The 26,775-nt window shown below is 40.2% G+C and overlaps 1 protein-coding gene across 11 annotated transcripts in view; it reads left to right on the top strand.

Annotated features, from left to right (window-relative positions):
* The window catches only part of TRPM3 (transient receptor potential cation channel subfamily M member 3), a 599,217-nt gene that overhangs the window by 347,291 nt on the left and 225,151 nt on the right, over positions 1 to 26,775 (top strand). For 7 of the 11 annotated variants that reach the window (XM_042243350.1, XM_042243355.1, XM_042243351.1 and 4 more), the window contains exon 7: positions 6,708 to 6,782. The exons of the other annotated variants lie outside the window; for them this stretch is intronic. In XM_042243350.1, coding sequence (XP_042099284.1) covers positions 6,708 to 6,782 — 75 coding nt within the window. The remainder of the gene's footprint in view (positions 1 to 6,707; positions 6,783 to 26,775) is intronic. 11 annotated transcript variants of the gene reach the window in all.

The following is a 26,775-nucleotide window of genomic DNA, read 5'->3' on the forward strand; positions in this document are numbered from 1 at the left end:
TATGTTTCAGTGTGTTCATTGAGGAGCTTTGTCTATAAATAACATCTGTATTATATGCTTCATCGTGTGCCCTTTCACTCTTCACCTGTGTGTTTCTTGGTGATATATAGTTGAAAAGTTTTGTACTGGCTCTGGAGGTTGTAATTTCCCCTTGAAATTGGATTGAGATATACCATCTAAAATTATATACATTATTTTAGACTATATTGATTTAATTAACTTTTTGGGTTAACCCAAACAGATCCTCTTAGCCTCCAACTGATTGCACAGGCTGTGCTGGTATAATTTATATACATTCCATAATAGATCTGTAGCCACATATATTTTGCACATCATTTCTAACTTTTAAATGCCTAAGTATTGAAAATAAATAGAACAGATTCTGTTCTGTGTTTCTATGATGTTGTGTTTAATATTTTAAAGATAAAACCTGAGAAATAATTTTCATGTGACCTACACAGGATTATACTCTTGGTAACAGGCAGTAGAATGGAGATTGGTCACCCCTCAGATCATTCCTGAGGAGGAAAGGTTGTAACTGAGTCTTGGCCTAGTTGGGGGAAAAAGGATGAAAAATCCTTCTTAAGGAATAAGAGCAACCTATCTTCTCACTCGTTGAGAAAATGTTTGACAAGATCTGAAAAGCAGACGCATTTGTGTGGGATTTAAAGCTTGCTTGTTCCAGTTATCCAATTTGACATTCCTACATTTTATAAACCCTGAGTGATAACTAGCAGTTTGGCAAAATATAACTGAAAGGCTCTTAAAACCTGAATGCCTGAAAATATATAATTAAGATATTTGCTGACCCTGACAGTTATAAAAAATTAATTAGTAGAACTTTGCTTAACAAATGGTAAATGGTCACCTTGTTTTAGAGACTGAAATACGTGTGTCATTACTGATCCAACCCTAGTTAGCTTTTCTTTTGATGTTAGTTTTTATTCATAAAACTAAAAAGATAAAACTAAAATAGCTGTGGTTTCTTTTCTGTCTTGTTAAGTGAATAAACCTAGGAGGATCTATTTAATAAAACCATAGGCCAGCACTTTGAAAATAGACCTTACCTTTCCTCTGTAGATACTCTTTGTATTGAATGGTTTCTTGGCCTATTTTTGTGCTTTGCCTAGTATCTTTTTCCCTCATCTGTTTCTAATACCAAATTCAGAGCTATTGTGAGTTTTTCATTCAGACAGACTGTTTCTGTAAAAAATAGATTCAATGTTTAGAAGCTCCATTAGAAATTAGTATGTAGTTGTTGTTCCATTGCTCAGTCATGTCCGACTCTTTGCAATCCCATGGACTGCGGCACACCAGGCTTCCTTCTCCTTCACCATTTCCTGGAGCTTGCTCAAACTCATGTCCATTGAGTCAGTGATGCCATCCAACCATCTCATCCTCTGTCATCCCCTTCTCCTCCTGCCTTCAATCTTTCCCAGCATCAAGGTCTTTTCCAATGAGTCAATTCTTCACATCAGGTGGCCAAAGTTTTGGAGTTTCAGCTTCAGTATCAGTCCTTCCAACAAATATTCAGGACTGATCTCCGTTAGGATTGACTGATTTGATCTCCTTGCAGTCCAAGGGACTCTTAAGAGTCTTCTCCAACACCACAGTTCAAAAGCATCAATTCTTTGGCATTCAGCCTTCTTTATGATCCAGCTCTCACATTCATGCATGACTACTGGAAAAACAATAGCTTTGACTATACAGACCTTTGTTGGCAAAGTAATGTCTCTGCTTTTGAATACACTGTCTAGGTTTGTCATAGCTTTTTTCCCAAAGAGCAAGCATCTTTTAATTTCATGGCTGCAGTCACCATCTGCAGTGATTTTGGAGCCCAAGAGAATAAAGTCATATATTTCCATTGTTTCCCCATCTGTTTGCCATGAAATAATTGGACAGGATGCCATGATCTTCACTTTTTGATTGAGTTTTAAACCAGCTTTTTCACTCTCCTCTTTCACCTTTATCAAGAAAATAGTATAAATAAATTCAAAAAATAAATGGAAAAAAGAAAATATTTGCATCCATGACAAAGAGCTCATTTACATAATAAGCAAAGGGCATCTACAAAGCCAAAAGGAAAATCCTGTAAGACAAAGGGCAAAATATATTAACAGGATAATTGAGGGGCAGGGAGGGGGTGTGTGGAGTGCTCAACTTCACTTAAAATTAAAGAAATGAAAGCCAAGCCAACAATGAAATGCTTTCTAACCTATCAACATGGACAAAAACCAAAGTTAAAATTATCTGGTGTCAATAAGTATGTGTGGAAATCTGTATGGGAGGGTGGACAAATATGGGCAACCTTATTTGGAAGATAATTTGGCTACCCTGTTAAATTTTAATGTACATATGCTTTTTTTAAAATAAGTTTTTATTTTTACTTTATTTTCCTTTACAATACTGTATTGGTTTTGCCATACATTGACATGAATCCACCACAGGTGTACACTTCTAGGAATTTATTTTATGCATATTTATTGCCATATTGTTTATAGTAATAAAAATGGAAATAATTCAAAGATTCACCAATAAATGACCAATTAAATTCAACACACACCACTAATCTTGCTGGGAAAAATCCCTTGGACAGAGCCCATGGAGTTGCAAAGAGTTGGGCACAACTGAGTTGAGTGACGGAGCACACAGGCAGATTACATGTAGACATACAGTGAAGTGCTTTGAAGTTATTATGAATAATGTAATACTTCTCTCTGGGCTCATATGGAAATATATCCAGTGGTAGTTTTATGTTCTTTTTCTCAAGTGAAAGCCTACTGAACAACAGTATAACTGTGCTTATAAGCACATTTACATTTTCTTAATTATATGTAACAGGTTTGATGCTTATATTTGAGGGTAGCTGAAATCAGAACCAAAATTATCTTCCCTGTTTAGATTTGGTAAATGACAAAATAGCCTAAATTTATTCCCAGTCCCTAGCCATAACCAGATATCCTAGTGTGATGGGGCTACTGGAAATACCCTACTTTTATATCTCTACTGTGAGCACAATTTTATAGGGCTAAATTGTGCATTTTCCTTTTACTACGCTCTTGGGCACCCTATAGTCCAGCTCCCCTCTTCCTGGGTCCTACTCCCTATGATGGAGCAGGTCCACACTCAACTCAGTCAAAAGCCGTTTCATTCTGAATATTGTCCGTAATGCTCACACTAGAAAAAAAGGCTCCCACTATATTCCTGACTCCACTATGCTCTTAAGATGTTTTGTATGGAGACAAAATACATGTCAAAAGTTCTTCAGCTTTTCAAAATGTGGCAAGAAGGAGAACTCAAAAAATCTGTCGCCTAAAATAAATAGTGATCACTCTTTCTTAATTTCCCCTTGATAGTTCTTCTGTCACTCTACCAATATTTACTTGTGTATCTTCAATATACAACGCACTGTAGAGGTGGCTAGATAAATAAGACATAACCGTGCACTCGAATGGAGAAGACAATGGCACCCCACTCCAATACTCTTGCCTGGAAAATCCCATCGACGGAGGAGCCTGGTGGGCTGCAGTCCATGGGGTCGCTGAGATTCGGACATGACTGAGCGACTTTACTTTCACTTTTCACTTTCATGCATTGAAGGAAATGGCAACCCACTCCAGTGTTCTTTCTTGGAGAATCCCAGGGACAGGGGATCCTGGTGGGCTGCAGTCTATGGGGTCGCACAGTGTCGGACACGACTCAAGTGACTTAGCAGCAGCAGCAGCCGCAGCAGTGCACTTGAAGAAGAGTTTTGCAATTAAGTTAACAATAACTAGCTATCAAGTGCTATTCTAAAAATTTTACAAGAAATAACTGATTTAATCCTTATAACAACCCTATGAAATAAGTACTATTATTATTCCCATTGGCCAAAAGAAAAACTGAGGCAAAGAAAGGACAAGTAATAGCCCCCAAAGTCGGACTGTGAGTAAGTGGCAGATCCAAGAAGTCTGCCTGCATCCACGCCTCAACTGTTGTGCTCCATGTCTTCTCAGTATGAAAGGGCTGCATTGAACAGCAGCAGGTGTTAAATGCCCTTGAATGATATGAAATACAACAGGAATTCAGACCAAAAGCTTCTGATGGAATGTTTGTGGAGGGGGAGTGATCAGGGAAGATTTTGATAGATGGAATCAGGGTAACAGAATGCAAGCACCATGCAGGTGAAAGCTTTCAATATTTAGAAAGGTAGTGCATAGCATGAGTCCACTTACATTTATTTTACTTTCATTAAATTGTTTTCCCTACCTTCATAAGCAAAATTTCAGCTGCAAATATAAGGTTTATATGTGAACTAGCCTTAGTTTGTTTTTTAGGAAATACGATCATCAAAATCATAAGGATAAGATATGGATGTTTCATTGTTTCCCTTTTATTGACTCTTCTTAATAGAATGTTGTCAAGATACAATATCATATAATATGATAAATAGGACTTATGTATGCATAGATTAGATGGGGCAGAAGCAGAGCTGTTCATATATTCATATTCTATATTTGATAACTGTAAATTATCATAGATATTATATATACATATATATTTCATCTAGTTCATTGCGTTCATTTCCCAGATAGGAAAGCTCACTTGGAAAAGGTCAATCATGTGTCCTACCTAAATTCATACAGTGAATTAACTGGCACAACTTTTACCTGAATTCAGGACTCCAAACTTCAAATCTGGTACTCTTTGCTCAGCATTGTTACCCCCTTAGTTTGGGAGCTACTTCTCTTATTCTTTTTAACAAAGCACCAGGAGACCTCAAATAAGAAAAGGTTCTCCAGCCACCAGAGGAAGGAATAAAAGCAGGGCATTTGGGATATCAACCTTATTTGATGCAAAATCCTTAGCCCTTTATTCTCCCATTTTTCCCCTTGAGACCATTTCTCCACTGCATCCTGAAGGGTAAACAAGGCAGTATCAAGAGAATTGGAATCACAGTCAACTGACAGCAGATGTTCAGACATTTCCATTTTTAGCCATGCAACAAATCTGGTTGATCTGCACTAAAATGTCATTTAACTTTTGTTCATTAGGGCTTGGTAACTGTGGAGGGAAAAAAAGAAAGAAACTAAAAATACCAGTGTGCTGTTCAGTCTGCAGGAAGATGCAGCTAAGCCAATTTTGTGCTGGGTTCCTTAAACAAGTGCTTTTGTGTTAAATTTCCAGGAGGATTTGTGTCATCAACTCTTTGAGGTTTTGCTCATAGTATTTAGCAAGTGGTCTAATTGTTGCATTTAGTGAGTAGTAGAGCAGCCTTGGGAGGTATGTGCTCCCAAGCTGAATTTCTGTTCTCAGGAATGTGCTGATTAGTAAATTTAGGGGTTCAATTCCTGGGTTGGGAAGTTCCCCTGTAGAAGGAAGTGGCAACCCACTCCAGTATTCATTCTTGCCTGGAAAATCCCATGGACAGAGGAGCCTGGCAGACTACAGTTGATGGAGTCACAAGAGTCGGACATGACTTAGCGCTGTCTTTGGAAAACATACATTAGTTACTCTTAGTTTATTATTTTGCAACCTATTGAGAATCCAGAACAGCCAACCCTTATATTTTGTGCTTCAAGGAATATTGCTATGAAAAGGCTATTCTGCCAAGTTACAGGCACTGAGGAATTACCAAATAATGTTCCCTGAAAAGTGGGATGGGACCCATCTATGCCTCTCACCAATCAGTTACTCCCTGCCCAACCAACAACAACTGGCGCGCTCTCTAGAAACCTAAGTTGATCCAAGGAAACTAAGTCTGGAAGATCTCACTTGAGGATCTGGGCCCCTCTGTAAATGCTGTTTTAGGGAAGGAGCAAAAGGGGGCAGAGGCAGATTCTCCTGAGGCCTAGATTTGAAATGAGATCCTGCCTGAGGCATCTAGCCTTTAACTAGCTTGTTAATAAGTTACCATTCCAGAGACATGACTCACCACTAAATTTATCTAGTATAGGTAGAATAGCCAAATTGGTAGGAAACCTATTATAATGAAATGTCTTCAACTTCTTTTGAAGATAGATAGATGATGGAGATAAATAATCTATATGACAGATAGACATAGAAATAAATGACTCTATCTAACTGATCGTTTTCTTGGCTGATAAAAAAAGAAGAGACGGAAATGTGGGGCTCTCTTCAGTAAATAATGTTAGGTATGTTGAGTGACACATTGGCGTTGGTTTCAGTTCCCCTTTAAAAGAAAATAAGTACATTGGCCTCTAAAAAAAAGTACTTCTTTTAGGTCAAAAGTAGCTAATTTGTGAGAATAAGACACATTTCTAGAAATTAATAAGACTTTTTAAAGGAGGGTGGGAGGAATCCATTTCTTGTTTGGTCTCAGAAGACATATTATTAGTATAATTAGTATAACAACAACAAACATTTCTTGAGGATTTACTGAGTGCTAAGTATTGTAATAGGCACTTAACATGGAGTGACTCATTTAACCCTTTAACTCCTATAGCAGTTACCTAGGCTGAAACAGAATGATGAAGGATACATCCAGCAAAGGGGATGTTTATTTTAAGGGCCAGTTCAGCTGAAGGAGCAATGAGGCGTGGTATAGCTGGTACAGAGTGCTGTCTGATGCTGTGCATAGATCTGAATATGCAACCTGAGTTGCCATCACATGTGTACATTTACAAATTGGGCGATCAGTCTGCTTTAATAAAATGTGTATGTGACGGTTGGGTTGTAGAAATTTCAAAGATTTTATTTTTTGACAGGATGCCTGCCGTTTTTCTCTCTTGACTCCCGCTTGTTTTATTCATTTTGGGGTAGTTGCCAATTAGACCCAATTGGTAAGTATAATTAATGGACAACATGAATCTCCTCTTAAACCCCAACCAAGAAAATTAACCATAGAAATAATAATTTCCTTTATAAATTCCTAACACTATCCCTCCCTGTGACTGCTGTTTATCTCTATCTCTTCTAAAACATCCAACCACATCAGAGATTAATTACTCTCTATTACTTATCATCCTAATAATACCACATAAGATGGAGAAGAGAGAAGTGAGCATTTATTGAAGTCCTAGTATATTCCAGGCACTGTGCTAGCATTTTCATGTATACTATCTCTTTTAATAGTCACAAAAACCCTTCAAAGTAGGAATTATTATCTACCTTCTTTATAGTTGATAAAATGGCATCTCAGGGTAGTTAAGCCCTTGTTTTATTATCCACTTAGTGGCACAGCCAGGTACAAACCTAGGCTGATGGGATTCCAAAATTGTTGCTCTTTTTGCCCTCATATAAGGAAGCATTATTTCATTCAAAAGGACTTTTCTCTAAAATGTTGTTACCTTGGAGGGTTTAGGGGTCATGATTTCACTCAACAGCTGTTTGAACATGGAATCTCCGTCAGGAGTGGGTTGAACATTGATTCAGTTGGGGTTAAGGATTGGCAGAACTTTTGGGTGGAGGGATTGTGGTTAGTGGCAAGATGGTAGGGGAACTGGCAGGAACAGGATCAGGAAGAAGTAGGATGGGGTGGTGGCATGGGCGGCAGGGGTGAAGACAAATTGAGGAGCTCCTGGTCGTGTGCCCATGGCTACAGTCTTTCTTCATGTGACTCGTGGACTTCCCTTTGTCATCCTATGCCTGAGAATATATGAAGGAGGCTGGGAAGGCAAAGGGACGTTCAATTGTCATCACCGGCATCTTTTTTGATCATTGCACCATCATCCAATGCGTTGCGGGTAACCATGACATGAATTTTCCATCACTAAGCTCATAACTATTCCATGAGATAAATAACAAGTAAAAGGTTATAGCAGAACTGCATCTGGGGAGCCCTGAAAGTAGGAAGCAGTGAATTTAGATTCTTATAGACTGATAGCCCTGGATTCAAATCAAGTGACCTGAAAAGGATGTTAAACTTCCTCTGAGCAGCTTACATATACATCAGGAACATCTCATTGTCTTTCTTGGATGCTCTGACATGTTCAGCCTCATCACTGAAAATTGTTACTACTGGTACACTCAACCATTCAAGTAGAAGACCATCCAAAATACATGGTCAGTTAACTGTGGACTGTAATAACTTGCCATTTTCTCGATGCTGTCAACTGAATGTTGTTTGAAGTTCTCTTTGCCTTTTAAAGAATTTTCCCTTCAAAGAATAGGTTGTGTGAAGAAGACAGTTACAGTTTAGACATCTGCCCTCTCTTCATGACTTGACAGAAGTTAGCTGTGATGCTGAACTGTTTGCCATGCTTCTTAATGAGAAGTCATTTTGTCAATCAAGATAATCTCGGAGTTAAAAGAATAATATTGAAGGAATAGAACAAATTTTAGTGAAAGCTGTTTCTCGGTATTTGTCTGTCTTGTTTATCTGACTTATTTTCCAATTTGAGCTAGGAGCACTGTCTTTTTTAGGAAAGACCTCATTCCCCATTGGAACTGTCTATTCTGGGACTGGGACAGTTCCTGTCAACAAATGAGTCTGAACTGGGGAACTGACCACCATTCTAATAAGATCTACTAGGTTCTTCTACATGTAGGAAAGGATGCTGAGATCGCCTTTCAGATTAGAAAGATTTGGGTTGCAAATATTTGACTGCAACATTTCCTTTTACTGGCAAAACTAACAGCTTCCTCTGATGATAACATAAACCTCCTTGATGGAACTGTCTTTCCCTCCTTTCACTGCTAATTGGAAGACCTTGCGTATCTTTTCATTTGTTTTTCTAGCTTTCTTCTCCTTCCTAATGCCTGTGGACCTTATGTCCCACCCATTCCAAGCTACTTGCAGTTTCTCTTAAATGACATACCCTGTTGGATGTGTTTTTGTCCCATGTTGACATTTGTGGAAATTCAGCATTTCCCAACTCTGCTTACTGGCAAAATTCTACACTCTTAAATCTCAGCTTGAAAATCTTCTTTTCTCTGAAATCCTATCAGAAATCCCCTAACCTGAGACACTCACACACACACAAGTGATTGTCTTAGACTCAGCTGTTTCTCACATAGCCCTCGTTCCCACAGCACTCCATAAACCTGTGTTGTAGCACAGCCTCTCTGATAGAGCGGTTGTTTGTGTGTTCCACTTCCCCATCACCTGTAGATTGTGAGCTCCCTGTGAGCAGAGCCTGAGTCATCCTCACCTTTGTCATCATCCAAAGGCAGCACAGTGCCTGGCACATGTGGGTAGGTAGGTGATCAATAAATTATTATAAACATCAATATTTGATTTTCTGGCCTTATTTTTTACTCTCATTTCCAGCCTGTTGTAAAAATGTAATAGACATGTTTAGAAACTACAAGCTGTATAGAAAGGACACATAATAAAACAGTAATACCTAAACTCAGGGAGGATAAATAAATAGAAATGTGTACAGGCAGAGACCATCATGCATACTTCCAACTATCATGGGCATACAAGCATTTATTCTGGAAATTTGACTGTCTTTCTGTTGACTCGGGCTTGTGGTTAAATCATTTCTATCTTGTAGATACAGATAATCTAAGGATATACATGTTTGTGGCAACCAGTGCCAACATGACTTCATTATTTCCACTTACATAGAAGCAGAAATAAGTATTGATTTTTCCCACTTATCTAAAATGATAATTGCCCTTGGCTGCTTTTCAGTCTAGATTAACCATTCAGTAGAAATGCGTAGTTAACTTTAGAAAGTTAGACAAACATAAAATAGATAGGAAAACTTGTGCTGACTGATTACTTTTATGCCATAATTAACAATTTTACAGTGGGATATAATTGGAGAAAATAAGGTGTCTCACTAGGGGGTCTTTAAAAAAGGCAGGCTGAGATTTTAATTCACTAATGATGGATCAGGCTAGAGAACTTGTCATAGGACCTTTCAAAGCCCCTTCACAGGAGCTTTCAAAATAGTGTTTGGTACCCACCTTTCAAAATAGTGTTTGGATCATTTCAAGCCATTTAAACTAGTGGATAAAAGTCTATATTTCATATAGACTTGGAAGATGACTAGAAATAGTACTCCCAAGATGTCAGTAATAAAGCTGTTGTAAGTTTTAACAGAATAAAATAAATCTTTTAACTTAAACTTGTAGCTGAAGATCACTAACCCCTGAAAAATATGAGAAAAATAGAGATGTTATGCCCTCATTTTGGCCAAATAAGCAAGCAGCTTTTTCTGTATTTTTGGCATCCGTCGCTGAGGCAAACAAGCACTCTTACTCTCACTGAACAGGCTGTCCCTGTTCTGCAAGGAGGCCAGATTTCACAAGCCGTGCAGTCCCACATGCCACAGCCCTGCAGGCAAACACTCAAGTCCTAAATCCCAGGCAGAGGAATCAACAGTTCTTGCTGGCTAATGAGCCTTGGCATCTCTGGGCCCACATGGGCTCTCTGGCCTATCCTGGTGGAATTAGGCAGGTGCACATTTGCTGAAACAGTGGGGTGGGGGGTGAAGACTGAAGAATCAGCTTTTCTAGCCACCAGACAAATCTGAGCTGAGCCCTTCCTCATTACCAGCATTTCTTTCACCCAAAAGGAGAACACAGGAAGTGAATATTGACTCTGGTGCACATCAGAATTTAATATGAAGTCATGGGGGAGTTTGGGAAGAAGTGGAAAGTTCACTTCACCCTGTATGTCCTTCTATCCTGTTTTCTTGGTATGCATGGAACAGAGTTTGTTTTGTTCCGTTGATTTATTTATTTCCGTTTTCAAATAATAAGAACTGTTGTTGGGTGTATGAATTATTGTTCATAAAGCTGGGCATGTAGGGAATGTCACATAATAGTTTTCCTTAATTTGAATAAATCCAAGTCCCCTTTCCATCTAGTTTTGGTAAATTTAATCTTTATCTATTATGTCTCTCCAACACTGTCTCTCTTTCCCTCCCCTCCACCTCCCTCCTTCCCTCTCCCTCTCCTCTCTCTCCCCTCTCTCCTCATACCTCTTGCCTCTACCCTTCTCCCCTCCTGCTTCCTCTTTCTCTCCCTCCCCCATCTTCCTCTCTCTCCCCCTACATCTCTCCCTCTTTCTTCTCATCTCTCCCCTCTCCACCCCACTCTCCTCTCTCTCTCCCCCTACCGCTCCTCTCTAATGCTTATGGCATACCAGGAGAGTTGAATAAGAGCCTCTTAACTTCCCTCAGCCAAGGTGACCAGTGATAACAGCGACTGTCCAAACCTGCTTGGTCCCAGGTGGAAGGCTCTGATGCTCCCTGGCTGAGGAAAGCCAGCAGCATCTTTGCTGAAGTTGATATCCCCATGCCCAGGGCTCTGCCGACCCAGACTCAACTCCCCAAGGCACACTTCACAGCAGCCTGGTCAGACCAGAGGTCTGTGCCAATCCTGCCCTTATGGAGCTTACATTTGGGTGGAAGGTGACAAAACAAACAAACAAACAAACAAACAAATAAAATACATAGTGTATTTCATAGTGAAATGTGCTGGGGAGAGAGAGAGAAAGCAGAAAAAACAGAAAGGGGAGTTCAGGGAAGGGGCTGCAATTGTCAGCAGAATGAGAGGAAGACTCCCTGAAAAGGAGACATCTGAGTAAAGACTCGGTGGAAGTGCGGGAGAAATCCATGTGATGTCTCAGGGGAAACCATTTCCAGCCGCGGAATCGGCAATAAAAAGGCATGGAGGTGGGAATGTGAGCAACACATTTGAGGAGCATCAGGAAGCCTGTGTGGTCATATGGATAAAAGAGAGGAAAGGAGGCCAGAGAGGGAACAAGGGCCAGAGAGGACAGAAAGACCTATGACTTTCACGATCACTGTGTGGCAAATGGAACTTGTAGAGTTTTGAGCAAAGGAATGAAGTGTCTTGTATGTTTGCTGTACCTGCTGAGTTGAGAGTCATCCAAATCGGCATCAGGAATGACAGCAGAAAAGCCAGCCAAAATGACAATAATCCAGGCAAAAGCTAGGGGTGGCTTAGACTAAGGGTGGCAGCAGTTGAGGAGGTAAGTAGTCAAATTTGAGCTGTAGTTTGAAGGTAGAGCAGGCAAGATTTACCATAAGATTGGATATGGGGTATGGCTCCAGGTTTGGTGGGCTGATCAGCTAGAAGAATAGAGTTGCCATTTCCCAAGTAGAAAAGACTGTGAGGATGGGGATGGTGGGGATGAGACAATATCAGGAGCTTAACTTGGACATATCAGATTGGAGATGCTTCATAGTATGTGTGGAGACTGCAAGAGAAGCACAGTTATGTGAAACTCAAGTTCGGTGGAGATATTTGGCCTGGATTCATAAGGATGGAAGTTGTCCATGTGTTGATGGTATGGGAAACCATGTAAGTGGATGAGATCACCAGGACAGTGTGTGAGGAGAGGACAAGACAGAGAGAACCATGAACCGAGCTTTGAGACAGTACTTCTATAAGCAAAGGAGATGAAGGAACTGCTTATTAAGTGAAAGAGAAACCAGAGGTGAATGCTATTTGGAAACCAAGCAAAGAATGTATTTCCAAGAGGAAGGAATGACCAACCATGTCAAATAGTTGAGACCTGGGAGCTGATCATCAGGAATGTTGCCAGTCATTTCCGGCAACAAAATATGAATTAACTACTAACTCAATTATTATTGACTTTTCAGCAAAGTACCAAGTAGAGAATATATTAAGTACAGATGAATAATTTCCAGCAGTTCAGTGAAACCCCTGTTGAATTAGAGTGAAGTGGTGAGCCATTGGATTTTAAATAGTTGGCTGTAGGGGCTGAATTGCAGGAAGAGTACCTACTTTCCAGTGTGGGCAGTAGTCTACCAACCATGTGCAGCTGATACAGGTGTCAGTGCTTGGCTGACACAGGTTTCCAGCTTGGTTGGTTTCTCATTGATCATAGGCATACTTGGACTTGGCAAACTAACAGATGTTGCCTTATATGAATCATTTTTAACATTAGTTACTCAAAGGTTGGCAAGCTATGGCCTATAGGCCAAAACCAGCACATTACTCATCTTGTAAACAAAGCTTTATTGGAACATAGCCAGGTCAGTCCTCCTTCTTTCCTGTACCATCTCAGGCTGCTTTCATGCTGTAGTGGCAGAGTTGATCACTTGCAACAGAAATCATCTGGCCTGCAAGGCTGAAAACATTTGCTGTCTGGCCTGTTATAGGAAAAGTTTGCAGACTCTTGTTTAGACTTTGGAAATATAACAAGGATGTTTCAGTAATGCTGCAGGGGCTTTCATGTTAATTTACTCCAAGGGGCACATCTTGGGTTTCACTTATTTTCAAAGGCCAAAGTCTCTACTCCCTGCACTGTGAAGACAGTAGTTCTCAAAGTGTGGTCCCTGGACCAGCAACAACAGCATCACCCAGAAACTTGTTAGAAATGTACACCCTCAGGCTTCCCTTGTGGATCAGCTGGTAAAGAAATGCACATCCTCAAGTCCCATTCTAGACCCACCGATCAGAAGCTTTGTGTATTTTCGCTGATCCTCGGGGTGATTCTGGAGCATGCTAGGTTTGATAGCCATCCTGCTAGAGAAGACACTGATGGTAAGAAGAGCCGAGAACTGAAAAATGGGCATTTCCACCCACCCCTTCCTGTGATAATTTTCAATGCACAAACTAGTTCTTTGCACATTAGAATCAGGGTTTTAAGAACAGTCCTTTGAGTGTCACACTCTCTTATATATATATAAAACATTAGGATAACCCTAAAGTGCTAACCCTAATAAGTTAGCACTTATTATTGCAGTCAAATGACTCTTCATGGCAACGGTAGTAAAAAGCCAAGGGGCTACTTCCCACCAACTTGACAGAGTAGGATAATGAGGTTAACCACCTCCAGTGATTAAGGACCCAGAATACCCCCTGCATGCCCCTAGGTTTTGACTATATCCAATTTCTCATCACGACACTCCAGTGTGCATAAGTGATTGAATATAATGAGGCATTTATTTATAAGAGAGAAAAGAAGATATTTATTTCCAGCACCAACAAGGATATGCTAGAACATGAGAAAAACTTTAAATTGATCATTTCCCCCTAAAGGATTTATGCAGGTGCTGCTGATATTGTTGTTGCTATTTTCCTTTGCTTAATGATCCAATCCTTCCTTGGAGCTTCATCCCTCTGTGTGTCTAGAGGAAGAAATATCTCTGATAATGAACAGCTGTGATTTATTTAGATGGCACTAGAAACTGGATCTCAGGAATCAGGGAGGGGCAACTAGTGAGTCTTGGCTTTTGTAAGCCAGGAAGAGGCAAACAAAGAAACAGTGAATAAACTCAGGCTCCTTTCTAAATATCTGAAATTGGCATCTGTTTTAAAAAATCTGCTAGAAATTCATTTGAGACCTTAGAGAGATCATATGTATGCTGCTGCTGCTAAGTCGCTTCAGTCGTGTCCGACTCTGTGTGATCCCATAGATGGTAGCCCACCAGGCTCCCCCATCCCTGGGATTCTCCAGGCAAGAATACTGGAGTGGGTTGCCATTTCCTTCTCCAATGCATGAAAGTGAAAAGTGAAAGTGCAGTTGCTCAGTCATGTCTGACTCTTAGCGACCCCATGGACTGCAGCCTACCAGGCTCCTCCGTCCATGGGATTTTCCAGGCAAGAGTACTGGAGTGGGGTGCCATTTGCCATGGTTCAGTTCAGTCACTCAGTCATGTCTGACTCTTTGCAACCCCATGAATCGCAGCACGCCAGGCCTCCCTATCCATCACCAACTCCCAGAGTTCACTCAGACTCATCCATCGAGTCCGTGATGCCATCCAGCCATCTCATCCTCTGTCGTCCCCTTCTCCTCCTGCCCCCAATCCCTCCCAGTCAGAGTCTTTTCCAGTGAGTCAACTCTTCACATGAGGTGGCCAAAGTACTGGAGTTTCAGCTTTAGCATCATTCCTTCCAAAGAAATCCCAGGGTTGATCTCCTTCAGAATGGACTGGTTGGATCTCCTTGCAGTCCAAGGGACTCTCAAGAGTCTTCTCCAACACCACAGTTCAAAAGCATCAATTCTTCGGTGCTCAGCCTTCTTCATAGTCCAACTCTCACAGCCATCATATGTATAGGTTTGTCCAAAACTAAATAGTTCTGGTTTTCATCCCCCAGAAATTATTAATGATGACCTCTTCACTTATGAGAACGCCCTGGTTTTTGTATGATAAATTACATAGTCACCATAATGAGAGACAAGCCAAGTAGAATGCAGAGTGCAGGCTCTGAATTTCCTAACAGACCTCTGTTTGAAACCCTGTTCAGACTTGAAATTTGCTCTCAATGCCTCCATTTATTTAACTGTAAAATGTGGATGATAATATCTCTATCTTAGAGTTGGTGAGCAAATTGAGTGAGCATGTACAGTCTGCCTGGCTGAGTGCCCAGCAACTGGTGGGTGCTCTAGCTATAGCTGCTACTTCACCTGTGGGGGAAAGAGCCTTCAGTCAGTTGGCTGAGTAGACTTCACTACATATAGTCATTCACTGCAACCCAAAAATTCATAAGTACCTTGTTTGGGCTCCATTTTTTGATAAGCTTTTTTAAATCTGTGGCAGTTGTTGTTTCCTTTTAAGGAACTATAAGGAAATTAAGGAAAAATTGTCTTCAGAAAAGGCTTTATTTGCATTTGAAAAATAAGATCATGCTCACAAACTTGAACCAGAGGCTCAAATTTGTTAAATGCTGCTTCAAAATGAATGCCAGAAACAGAAATAACAGCATTGTGATTCATGATTTTGGACCTTGAGGAAGTCCAGTAAATTATAACTCACTCTTGACAGGACAAGATTCAAATTGAGAGTTGAACACTAGAGTCAAGCAGATGGAGATCAAAATATCACTTTTATTAATGATGAAGTAGTTGGAGATAATGACTTAGTGAGAGGGCCAGATGGGTTTGCCTGCTCATTTCAGCCCATAGGCAGGCAACCAGAGAAGAAAATTGGATCTACAGAAGCAACTTTACTGATATCACTGACAGGCACTGGTCCATGGAGAAAAAGGAAAAAAGGTGATAAATCCTCCTCATTGAAAGACTTTTCAACCAGGTTGCTGCTGCTGCTGCTGCTGCGTTGCTTCGGTTGCATCCAACTCTCTGCAACTCCATAGATGGCAGTCCACCAGGCTCCCTTGTCCCTGGGATTCTCCAGGCAAGAACACTGGAGTGCGTTACCATTTCCTTCTCCAATGCATGAAAGTGAAAAGTGAAAGTGAAGGCACTCAGTCATGTCCAACTCTGTGCAACCCCATAGACGGCAGCCCACCAGGCTCCCCTGTCCATGAGATTTTCCAGGCAAGAGTCCTGGAGTGGAGTGCCATTGCCTTCTCCTCAACCAGTTTCCTCAATTCTATATGTGGAGATGAGTAAGAGAAGGACAGAAGGCTGGATGAGTCACCCACATGGAGCTCCCTCCCCATGGAAACTTGAAACCAGAAGCAAGAAGGTTCCCCATGACATTGTCACCATTTTCTCACTGAGAATTTAGTAACAGTCAAGTTTTGATCAGATTGGGCACATTATCTTTTGGAAAAGATGCCAGATAATCAAATAAAAATGTATTGCTTTTCCCAACTGCTGGTCAGAAATTGAATTAAATATCAGTACTAAATCCCAAATAATCAGTACCCTTCCATTGTCTCATACATGATAATGGCAGTCAGTTATCTTAATAACTATAATAACTTGGGTGGTAAATGAAGGTCATTCCTGGTCTACAGCAACTTAGCTGCTAATATGTATCCATCACGTCAGAGGCAGAATTAGGTTTCCACTTTAGTCATATAGTTCCCTATTCATCTCAGCCAGAGGAAGTAATAGCTTTTATGGACATTCTTCTAGCAGGGGAAGAATGTAAACCTTGCATCATTTACCCAGTGGCCAGGACATGTTGTCATTCTGCTATTGCTACTGCTAAGTCGCGTCAGTTGTGTCCAACTCTGTGCGACCCCCTAGACGGCAGCCCACCAGGCTCTGCCGTCCCTGAGATTCTCCAGGCAAGAACACTGGAGTGGGTTGCCATTTCCTTCTCCAATGCATGAAAGTAAAAAGTGAAAGGGAAGTCGCTCAGTTGTGTCAGACTCTTCGCGACCCCATGGACTGCAGCCTTCCAGGCTCCTGCATCTATGGGATTCTCCAGGCAAGAGTACTAGAGTGGGCTGCCATTGCCTTCTCCGTGTTGTCACTCTAGTTAGGTCCAATTCTGAGACATAAATAAGAATCTGGACTCTTCCAAATTTAATCCAGATGGACAGGCAAAGTGTGAGCACTCACCCAGGTTTCTGACCATGTTCTCTTCTAGGTCTCTAACCACCACTGAGGCCAGTAGTAAAAGCCTGTGAAAGAGCACCAAGGGCCATTTAAATGGCTGCCATCTCTACTTCAGCAGTTTTCATCAATAGTATAGAGATATGATACTCAGTCTCTTTACAACAACCTATTTATTTAGTCACTCCTTTTCAGGTGTGCTAGTCCCAAGGTATGGAGAAGAAAACGGCAGCCCACTCCAGTACTCTTGCCTGGAAAATCCCATGAATGGAGGGGCCTGGTAGGCTGCAGTCCATGGCGTCGCTGAGGGTCAGACACGACTGAGCAACTTCACTTTCACTTTTCACTTGCATGCATTGGAGAAGGAAATGGCAACCCACTCCAGTGTTCTTGCCTGGAGAGTCCCAGGGACGGAGGAGCCTGGTGGGCTGCCGTCTATGGGGTCGCACAGAGTCAGACATGACTGAAACAATGCAGCAGCAGCAGCAGCAGCAGCAGTAGTCCCAAGGTATAGACCCTAGACATTGTACTTTCTAATTTTGTTTCATTTCAGAAGTATTTATTTGAACTGCCTTCTAAGTGTGAGGCACTGTAGAAACTAGAATGTTATCTCTGTCCCAAAGAGTTTACAGTGTAGTGAATGAAACTTTCATTAAAGCAAAGCAGAATTTTAAAAGTGCCATAGGATATGTAGAAAAATAAAAAACTAAACAATGGGACTACAAAGGAATGAATAATTAATATTGCCTCGGGGAGTTAGGAAGGGCCTCAGGAATTGGTAAAATTTGAACTGGACTTGGAAGATTGAGTTAGAGTTTATAAGGGTCCACAATAAATAGCACCTCTAGTCCTCATTCAAGTTCTAAACACTTTGAGAAATAAAAGAAGTAGTTGATGGAACACAGAATATCATTTTTAGTTGAGGGACAAGTTAGCATACATGACTTTTAGACTGTTGACCAAGTGGGTTTATGGACTCACCAGCATTATGCAGAATTCCACAGTAAGCCTTCATCCCCCATCCTACTGCACGCATCCTCAGGGGCAGTACTGGGGGAGTTGGGAGATGTCAGGTTTCCTGCAGGCAGGAAGATGCCAAGAGAAAGAAGAGTGAGCAAATCCAATTCTTCTTCAATTTACCAAGTGAGTAAAAGAGCATAGGAAACCCAAGGATGAGTTTAGGAAAAGTTCTTCCTCATGAAACCCAGATTAGGGCAAGATAACCCTTTCTGAAAATTAGGATAGCTGAAGAGAAATTTTAAAATAATCCTAGATGAAGGATAGAGAAAATAGTCTGGATGAGACTAGAATCAGAGTGAACAGAAAGTTCTGGAGAGCTGAGGCTGTGAATAAAGATTGGGTTCAGCATATAGGGAGCCTTGTCTGTCATACAAAATGATTTGGACTTTTATCTATAAGTATTGGGAACCCACTAAAGATTGTTACAGAGAAGACTATTTACAGATGATAACTAGCAGTTACATGATGTTTGTTGCAGAGGCAGAGAAATCAGAAAGCAATCTCAGTAGTCCACAGGAAAACTAACAGCACAGAAACTGGGCATTTGGCATAATTCCTGATTTCATGAGGGCTTCCCTCATAGCTCCTTGGTAAAGAATCCACCTGCAGTGCGGGAGACCTGGGTTCAATTCCTGGGTTGGGAAGATCTCTTGGAGAAGGGAAAGGCTACCCACTCTAGTATTCCGGCCTGGTGAATTCCGTGGACTGTATAAGTCCATGGGGTCGCAAAGAGTAGGACGTAACTGAGTGACTTTCAATTCACTTCACTTCACTTCCTGATTTCATGAGAATTGAAATCAGATCGGAATGCCTTGAAACTCAGATCAGTTGACTGAGGGAAACTAGTTTATACCATAAAAGATTTGAACATTTCTATGGAAATAATTACATCGTTTTCTAATATATGAGCAATCAGGATATACTTGAGGAGATTCAGTATCTTGTCTTCCTTCTGTACCCAAATTTTAGTGAGCAACCACAGCATGTAGAACACTATATGATATGCTGTGGATACAAAGATAAACCTACCTAGAGAGAAAAGAGATGTCCAAACATGGAATTTAATGAGAGATATATAAGGTACTATGAAAATTTTTTCTTTTATAACAATATAGTTTGTTGACAAATTTATAAAGAATATCCGTTGGCATGGGCTTCTTAAAAAAGTAAGTACTATAAGAACACACAATGAGAATAGTTAGTTCTGCCTCGTGGGGGGTGAAAGGGGGGCATAAGGTAGACTTGTCTTTGAACCTGGGAACTGCAGGATGCATGCAAGTTCTCCAGAAAGAGTAAGTTAAAAAGAATATGCCTCAAAGAGAGAATCAAACGTTTCACATTTAGAGCAGGGAGAAATAATTGCAGACTCCTTCAAATGATGCAGAGAGATTTTTTAAAATTATTTTGGAAGGGCAAATTGATATACCATTTTGCCATTACCAGCAATATTTTCCTTTCTCTTACCATTTCCCTATCCTACCCAGGTATGCCCTGCACTGTGGGCTAGGTCTGTCCATGTTTTTTCAATTCATAATTCCCCTGGCTGCTCTGCTGCTTATGAATTCTGCCAAGAAGCCAATGGAACTTGTAAAAGCTGTGGACTTGGTTCCTGGCACATTTATAGGGGAAAGAATTAAAAAGTAAAATGAGTTAGAACCACTTTGATTACCTTATATTTGAGAAGGCAAGGAATGCCTTTTGATGTGGCTTTTGAACAGAGCAGACTAAGAAGGCTATAGCTTTGTTTGAGTGAGTTTTCTTGTAGACTTAGATCAATTACATTAAAACATTCAGCCTGCAAACAATGGCCTCAAAGAAAATAATGCTGGCGCTCTCTTTTTATGAAAGTAATACTTGCCTTATAGCCTTTGGGATTGGCTGTTCCCTTTCTTTTGAAATGATTCACATGGGATGTTGTTTGGATGTCCTAAAAACATACAGACATTAATAGCAGAACATTTCAGTCAGAGCTATCTGGCCTTGAGAGGATAACTGTTTTCCATTGACTAAGTCAAAAGCTAAGTTTGTTTATTAGCATTTAAAATCCTTGAAATCAACTTATGGGTTCTGTTCCTTGGCATTTACATCTCTGTCCAGCCCAGAGAATTCAAAAGACTTAAGTTGATTGAATCACTGAGGAGAAGCCCCTTGGTAGAAAGCATTTGGAGAATGACATGAAAGATCACCTACACCAAAGCAGACTTCTAGTGTTTTGATACAAGATAAAGGAATTGGGCTTCCTAAGCATATTATTGGAGAAGGCAATGGCACCCCACTCCAGTACTCTTGCCTGGAAAATCCCATGGGCAGAGGAGCCTGGTAGGCTGCAGTCCATGGGGTCATGAAGAGTCGGACACGACTGAGCGACTTCACTTTCACTTTTCACTTTCCTGCACTGGAGAAGGAAATGGCAACCCACTCCAGTGTTCTTGCCTGGAGAATCCCAGGCATGGAGGAGCCTGGTGGGCTGCCGTCTATGGGGTCACACAGAGTCAGACACGACTGAAGCAGCTTAGCAGCAGCAGCAAGCATATTTTTGGTCTGCATGAGAGAATATTCGGACTTCAGAAAAGTGTGTTTCAAAATATTTGTCTGAGCATTCTTTTGGTTTAAATACATAAATTACATTTATCTTCATGAATCATTTATACATTTAATAAATATAAATAAGAATCTTTATAGTTGTGTTTGTTTAACCACATAGTTCTCAGTAAGTGCCAGGCTCTGTTCTATGTGCTTTACAAATAGCTCAATTTATTACTCTAAACAACCCTATGAATTGTATGCCAACTCTGTGTATTAGATGTGTGTAGAATTCTAAAATATATTTTTGGTTTATCAATTCATATCAAGATGCATTTCTGCATAATTCCAGCTACCATGTTAGTAGTTTTGTGTAAACATATTGTCAAAGTTTATAGTAGTAAGGGGGTAAAACAGAAGAGATTGAAGGAAATAGAAGAAATGCTGAGCCGGAAAGTGGGGGTCAACAGGAGGCAGCAGATAAATGAAGGTAGAGGCAGTTGTGGAACTGAGAATCAGAGGTGGGGGTCAGGACAGGATAGGTTCAGCCCAGTTCCAGACAGGCATCCTGTGAGCTAAAGAAGAGTGTCGTCTGAGAGAGTGAGACAGGGCCAGGCTTCCGGAGTGTAGGGCTGGGGGGGCTGGTGCTGTTGCATGACAAAGTGCTTCCAGAAAACTTCACTGAAATCAAGGCAGAACCCCAGTCTTGGGGCCCACGTTGCCCCAGCCTAACTGGCTTGTAGAAGAGAGTGCCCCTCTCCAGGAGTCAAGGGTATTCAGAGTGGTGTGATCACTGTCTCTGCCTTTGGACTTAGGACTCTTGGAAAGCCATCTAAATCCCGTCTGCTGTTGAAGTTCCTTGATAGACTTTGTGAGTGAGAGAAGCAGAGGAGTCACCATGACTGGTGATCAGGCTTCCCACGTGAGCATCAGCTATGCTCCAAAATGAAGGCCTACCTGACACCGTGTAGATGGTATGTTTACACTCAAGTTAGACCTGAATATTGCCTCTTAAAACCCTACCACAAAAAAAAAAAAAAAAAAACCCACCAACCTCTTCCATCCCCGATTTTTCTTCTCCAAAGGGCCCCCAACTACTGTCTCCTGCCAGGGTCCTCACACTGAGAAAAGAGCATCTGAGGACTTTCCATATAGTTAAGGACAGGCGAAGGTGAAGGCTAGATTAAATGTCTAAAAGTGAAGCATCTTGTTGCATGTGATTTTCTTCTGACTTAATAATTTGTGCTGCTGTTGCTGCTGCTGCTAAGTCGCGTCAGTCGTGTCCGACTCTGTGCGACCCCATAGACAGCAGCCCAGCAGGCTTCTCTGTCCATGGGATTTTCCAGGCAAGAGTACTGGAGTGGGGTGCCATTGCCTTCTCCAATAATTTGTGCAGTATTTTATATTTCCAGATAATTTTCTAAGCATCCATTTAGGTGCAGAATTATAGTGACAAAAAATTGTAATAATAATGATACATGACATTGGTTTGAAGTGGAATTGGCATTTACCAATTGAGTATATGGTCAGGATTTGTTAGAACAAATGGGTTTATTACCCACTTCCAAGTAAGATCAGGCACATTCCAATTATAGTTCTGTTCTCTTGGATAGATAATGTATTCTATCTCCAAAACATGAAGGCAGTATCTAAAACATCTGCTTCCTTCGAAGACTGAAGAGACATTCTAGTTAAAATGAGGTGCATTTTTTTATATCATCCCTAGATATTTTCTTGGGCTCATGCTGCTCCTTAGTAGCTCAGAGATTTCCAATCATGTTTATTTTGGGGGGAAAAAAGCATATTAAAATATTATTCTCTGTAGAGTAATATTCTACAGTTATACCTGAATATTCATGTTCTGGTAAACTGCCTAATTGTAAGAAGCACGTTAAACTTAATAACAAAGAATAGCATCGAGTGTTGTCAAATATAGCTGATTACCAGCTTTATTTAATTTTCATAAATCCATCCCAGTATTTCCGGACCACAGAAGAGTTGCATTAAGAGTAGCAAGAACCTAATTCTAAAACTATTCAATACTTGTAAAAAGCTGTAGCATTATGCAAAGTTCAGTCACTATTTCTCAAGTAGGCAGTAAACTGGTACCTATTAAAATCAGGTAGATACTAATAGCTTGACTGCTTCTTCTCCCATCACTACAGTAATTGTTGCCACCCACCCACCCCCCGATCTGTATAAAGTTCTGTTTGTAAACTACAAGACCTTAATGGCTTAGTGAGTTTATCACCCCTTTATAGTCCAAATACAGGAGACAGTGACCAGTATATCTATTGGTTGAATCAACCATTGAATCAAAGACTAGACTATTCAAATGAGAAATGGGATAAAGAGGATGCGTTCAGTGCTTTTTAATGATGTACAAATTTTACTAATATAAATTTATAATTGTGCAGCATAAACTATGTTGACAAACTCTTACTATGTGCATACTTTCAAAGCATATGAATTCTCTTGACAAACTTCTGAATCATTAAGAATTGCATAATCCCAGAACTGGCAAGGCCAGTGAGTTAACTGTGTCCACGTTACTGCTAAACAATTTTATCTGGTAAACAGAAATGTCTACCCATCACTGTCTTGGTCTCAAAGTGACTAAGATCTTCAAGAAGTCATCTCTCATGTAAAGTTTCAAGCCCCTTTTCCAAATGATCACATGATGTGTGGCTTTGGTCACTGACTTAATATCAATCTTCTATGCTCCATCATTATGTAAATAATAAACTGTTTTCCAACAAAAAATACAGTATTTCTGAGCCCATTGGCATTTTAGGTCATATACAGTAAGGTTGACAGTAAACCAAAGGATTAATTTAGTTGGATCAAATTTCTAGTTGTCCAAGAATTTCGCTACAGTACACCAAGTATTTTTACTTGTGGCTGAACTGATCATAGACTATAGTCTCATGCCAATGAAGAAAGAAACAGGAAAAACTCTTTTGGAATTTTAAGATGTTCTTCTATCCCTTCCACCTCCCTTCTTCACAGTACCCAACCTGTTCTTTGTTTAATGCCAATTTTGACAATATTTGAATTATTGGTAGCCCAGGCTGAACTGCATAGCAGGTATAACAAAATGAGACAGAAGTCTAAAAGGTTATCTTCTGCAAAGAAGCATTAATTGGGGCTCAGTTTATAATTTAAAAGCCCTGGGTCAACCTGGAATCCCCTAGATTGCTAAGTCCATTACTCAAGCTCACATGTTTTTTTATAGGCTATAATGCCTCCAGTTCCAAAATTACAAAAACTATAAAGAGTGTGGCAAACATCTTGCCTCTTCCTAATTAAGCAACGTTGTGTTGCTCTAAAATTAAATTCTAATGGAAATCTCTAAGAAGTTCTTGGTTCTGGTAGAAAATGAAAAATTTTCCCCAAACCAAAAGAGCAAGTATTAACCAAAAAAAGCCTCTGAGGGACCTAGATAAAATGAGAACTTTTTGGTAATAATAAAGGTTGTATTTTTAAAAAACTATAAATCTAAACTGCTTTTTGTGACTGGTCCGTCAGTAGTTTCAGATGAACAAGTACATTTGTGAAGCTCTTTAGAATAATTATATTACTTCCTTTGTGGGCATAAATTGGTAGTGGTCCTTATGAATCCAGCTGGATCTTCAGTGAGTTCTCGAAATGCTTTCTTTATTTCACTAATAAAAATATACCATTCTTGATATTTTAAAAAGCTTTTTTCTTTACTAATGAGGTCATATGCTACAGATTTATAAAATTTATTTTCTCTAGAGACTTTTAAAATATCCCTTATCCAAAATACCATTTAGAAAAGAAAATGTGAATGGAAGAAATCAAGAAAAACAAGGAAAAGAGAAAGGAATGAAGGATAGGAGGAGAAATAAACTATAGACAGTGGGAAGTTTGGTTAATCAATATAACTGGGCAGTAACAATGTGATATAGTTTCCCCAGACTAGCGTTTTGTCTGAAAACCTTTTCTAGAACCTGTCTCAGACGTCTCAGTGCGTTTCATCAGTTAAGTTCAGTTGCTGAGTTGTGTCTAACTCTTTGTGACCCCATTGACTGGAGCACGCCAGGCTTCCCTGTCCATCACCAATTCCCAGAGCTTTCTCAGACTCAAGTCCATCAAGTCAATGCCATCCAACCATCTCATCCTCTGTCATCCCCTTCTTTTCCTGCCTTCAATCTTTCCCAGCATCAGGGCCTTTTGTGGTGAGTCAGTTCTTCACATCAGGTGGCCAAAGTATTGGAACTTCAGCTTTAGCATCAGTCCTTCCAGTGAATATTCAGGACTAATTTCCTTTAGGATGGGCTGGTTTGATCTCCTTGCAGTCCAAGGAACTCTAAAGAGTCTCCTCCAACACCACAGTTCAAAAGCATCAATTCTTCGGCATTCATCTTTCTTTATAGTCCAACTCTCACATCTATACATGACTACTGGAAAAACCATAGCTTTGACTAGACAGACCTTAGTCAGCAAAGTAATGTCTCTGCTTTTTAATATGCTGTCTAGGTTGGTCATAACTTTTCTTCCAAGGAGCAAGCATCTTTTAATTTCATGGCTGCGATCACCATCTGCAGTGATTTTTGGAGTCCAAGAAAATAAAGTCTGCACTGTTTTCATTGTTTCCCCATCTATTTGCCATGAAATGATGGGATTGAATTCCCCTGGTGGCTTAGGGGAATCTGCCTGCATTGCAGAAGACCCAGGTTCGATGCCTGGGTCGGGAAGATTCCCTGGAGAAGGGAATGGCAACCCATTCCAATATTCTTGCCTGGAAAATTCCATGGACAAAGGAGCCTAATGGTCCATGGGGTCACAAAGAAGCGGACATGACTGAGCAACTAACACTTTGACTTTCAGTGAGCTTCATAAAAGAACACAGACTGATGCTCATTGCATATATAGTGGTCCTTCAGTATCCTCAGGAGATTGGTTCCAGTCCCACCCCCCAGACACCAAAACTGCAGATGCTCAAGTCCTTTGTATAAAATGGTGCAGTATTTGCAGGCAGCCCATGCGCGTCCTGCAGTAAACTTTAAATCACCTCTAAATCACTTATAATACTCAGTACAGAACAATGCTATGGCATTAATTGCCAACGCCCAGCAAATTCAAGTTTTGCTTTTTGGATCTTGCTGGAATTTTTTTTTTTCGATTTGCAGTTGGTTGAATTCATGGATGTGAAACTCACAGATACAGATAACCAACTGTGTATCAATGTTCTTAATTTAGGGTGGGGCTTTGTGAGAGTCCATTAGCAAGGTTTTTATGAATAGACTTTAGGAATCCATGAACTTTTAAAATTGCATAGAAGCATTTTTGTGACTGTCCATATGTGCCTTTGTTTTTCTTGGGAAAAGATCATTGGCTTTCACTGGATTCACAAAAGTATTCAAAGATTCTTGTCTCAAAAAAAAAAAATAGGCTAAGGACCATTACTTTGGATCATTACTAATTATTTTATATCATTTTCTTTTCTCAGAAAAAGGCAATACATGAGAGTAGGGTGTGTGTATGTGTGTGTATCTGTGTGTGTATTGACAAAAAAGTTTAATGTTACCATATATTGGCACATTTAATTTACACAAAGCATATTTTTAGGCATGGCCTGATTCTCTACCACCTGTAACTAAGAAAATCAAAACTGCTACTATTTTAGGCTTTAAAGGTTTTTAATAGTCTTTGGAACAAATTTTTATCTAAAGGAAATGGGAGAGAATTTGGAGTCATTAGATATATTGGATATATTCAATTTATGAAAAAATAGATAATGTTTTGATTTTTGCTCCATCCAATTTTTAGCCCTGATATATATATATATATATATGAATTAATATAGTTGTTTCCTTCATTTCAGTTGCTTACAGCTTCGTTTCAAATACAGGAAACATGACCATCCAAATGCTTCTCTCTTTCTAGGGTGTAACAGTTTGATTTATTGACAGACACAGCTGACAGCTCACTGCTCACATCTGCCATGAAAAGTGGTCCTTCGCACCTAGGCATGCGTGTGTGCTCTGTTGCTTTGTTGTGTTGGCGCATTGTGGCCTCATGGACTGTAGCCTGCCAGGGTCCCGTCCATGGGATTCTCCAGG

The sequence above is a fragment of the Ovis aries genome, chromosome 2 (genome assembly GCF_016772045.2).
Source record: "Ovis aries strain OAR_USU_Benz2616 breed Rambouillet chromosome 2, ARS-UI_Ramb_v3.0, whole genome shotgun sequence".
Classification (NCBI taxonomy): Eukaryota; Metazoa; Chordata; class Mammalia; order Artiodactyla; family Bovidae; genus Ovis; species Ovis aries.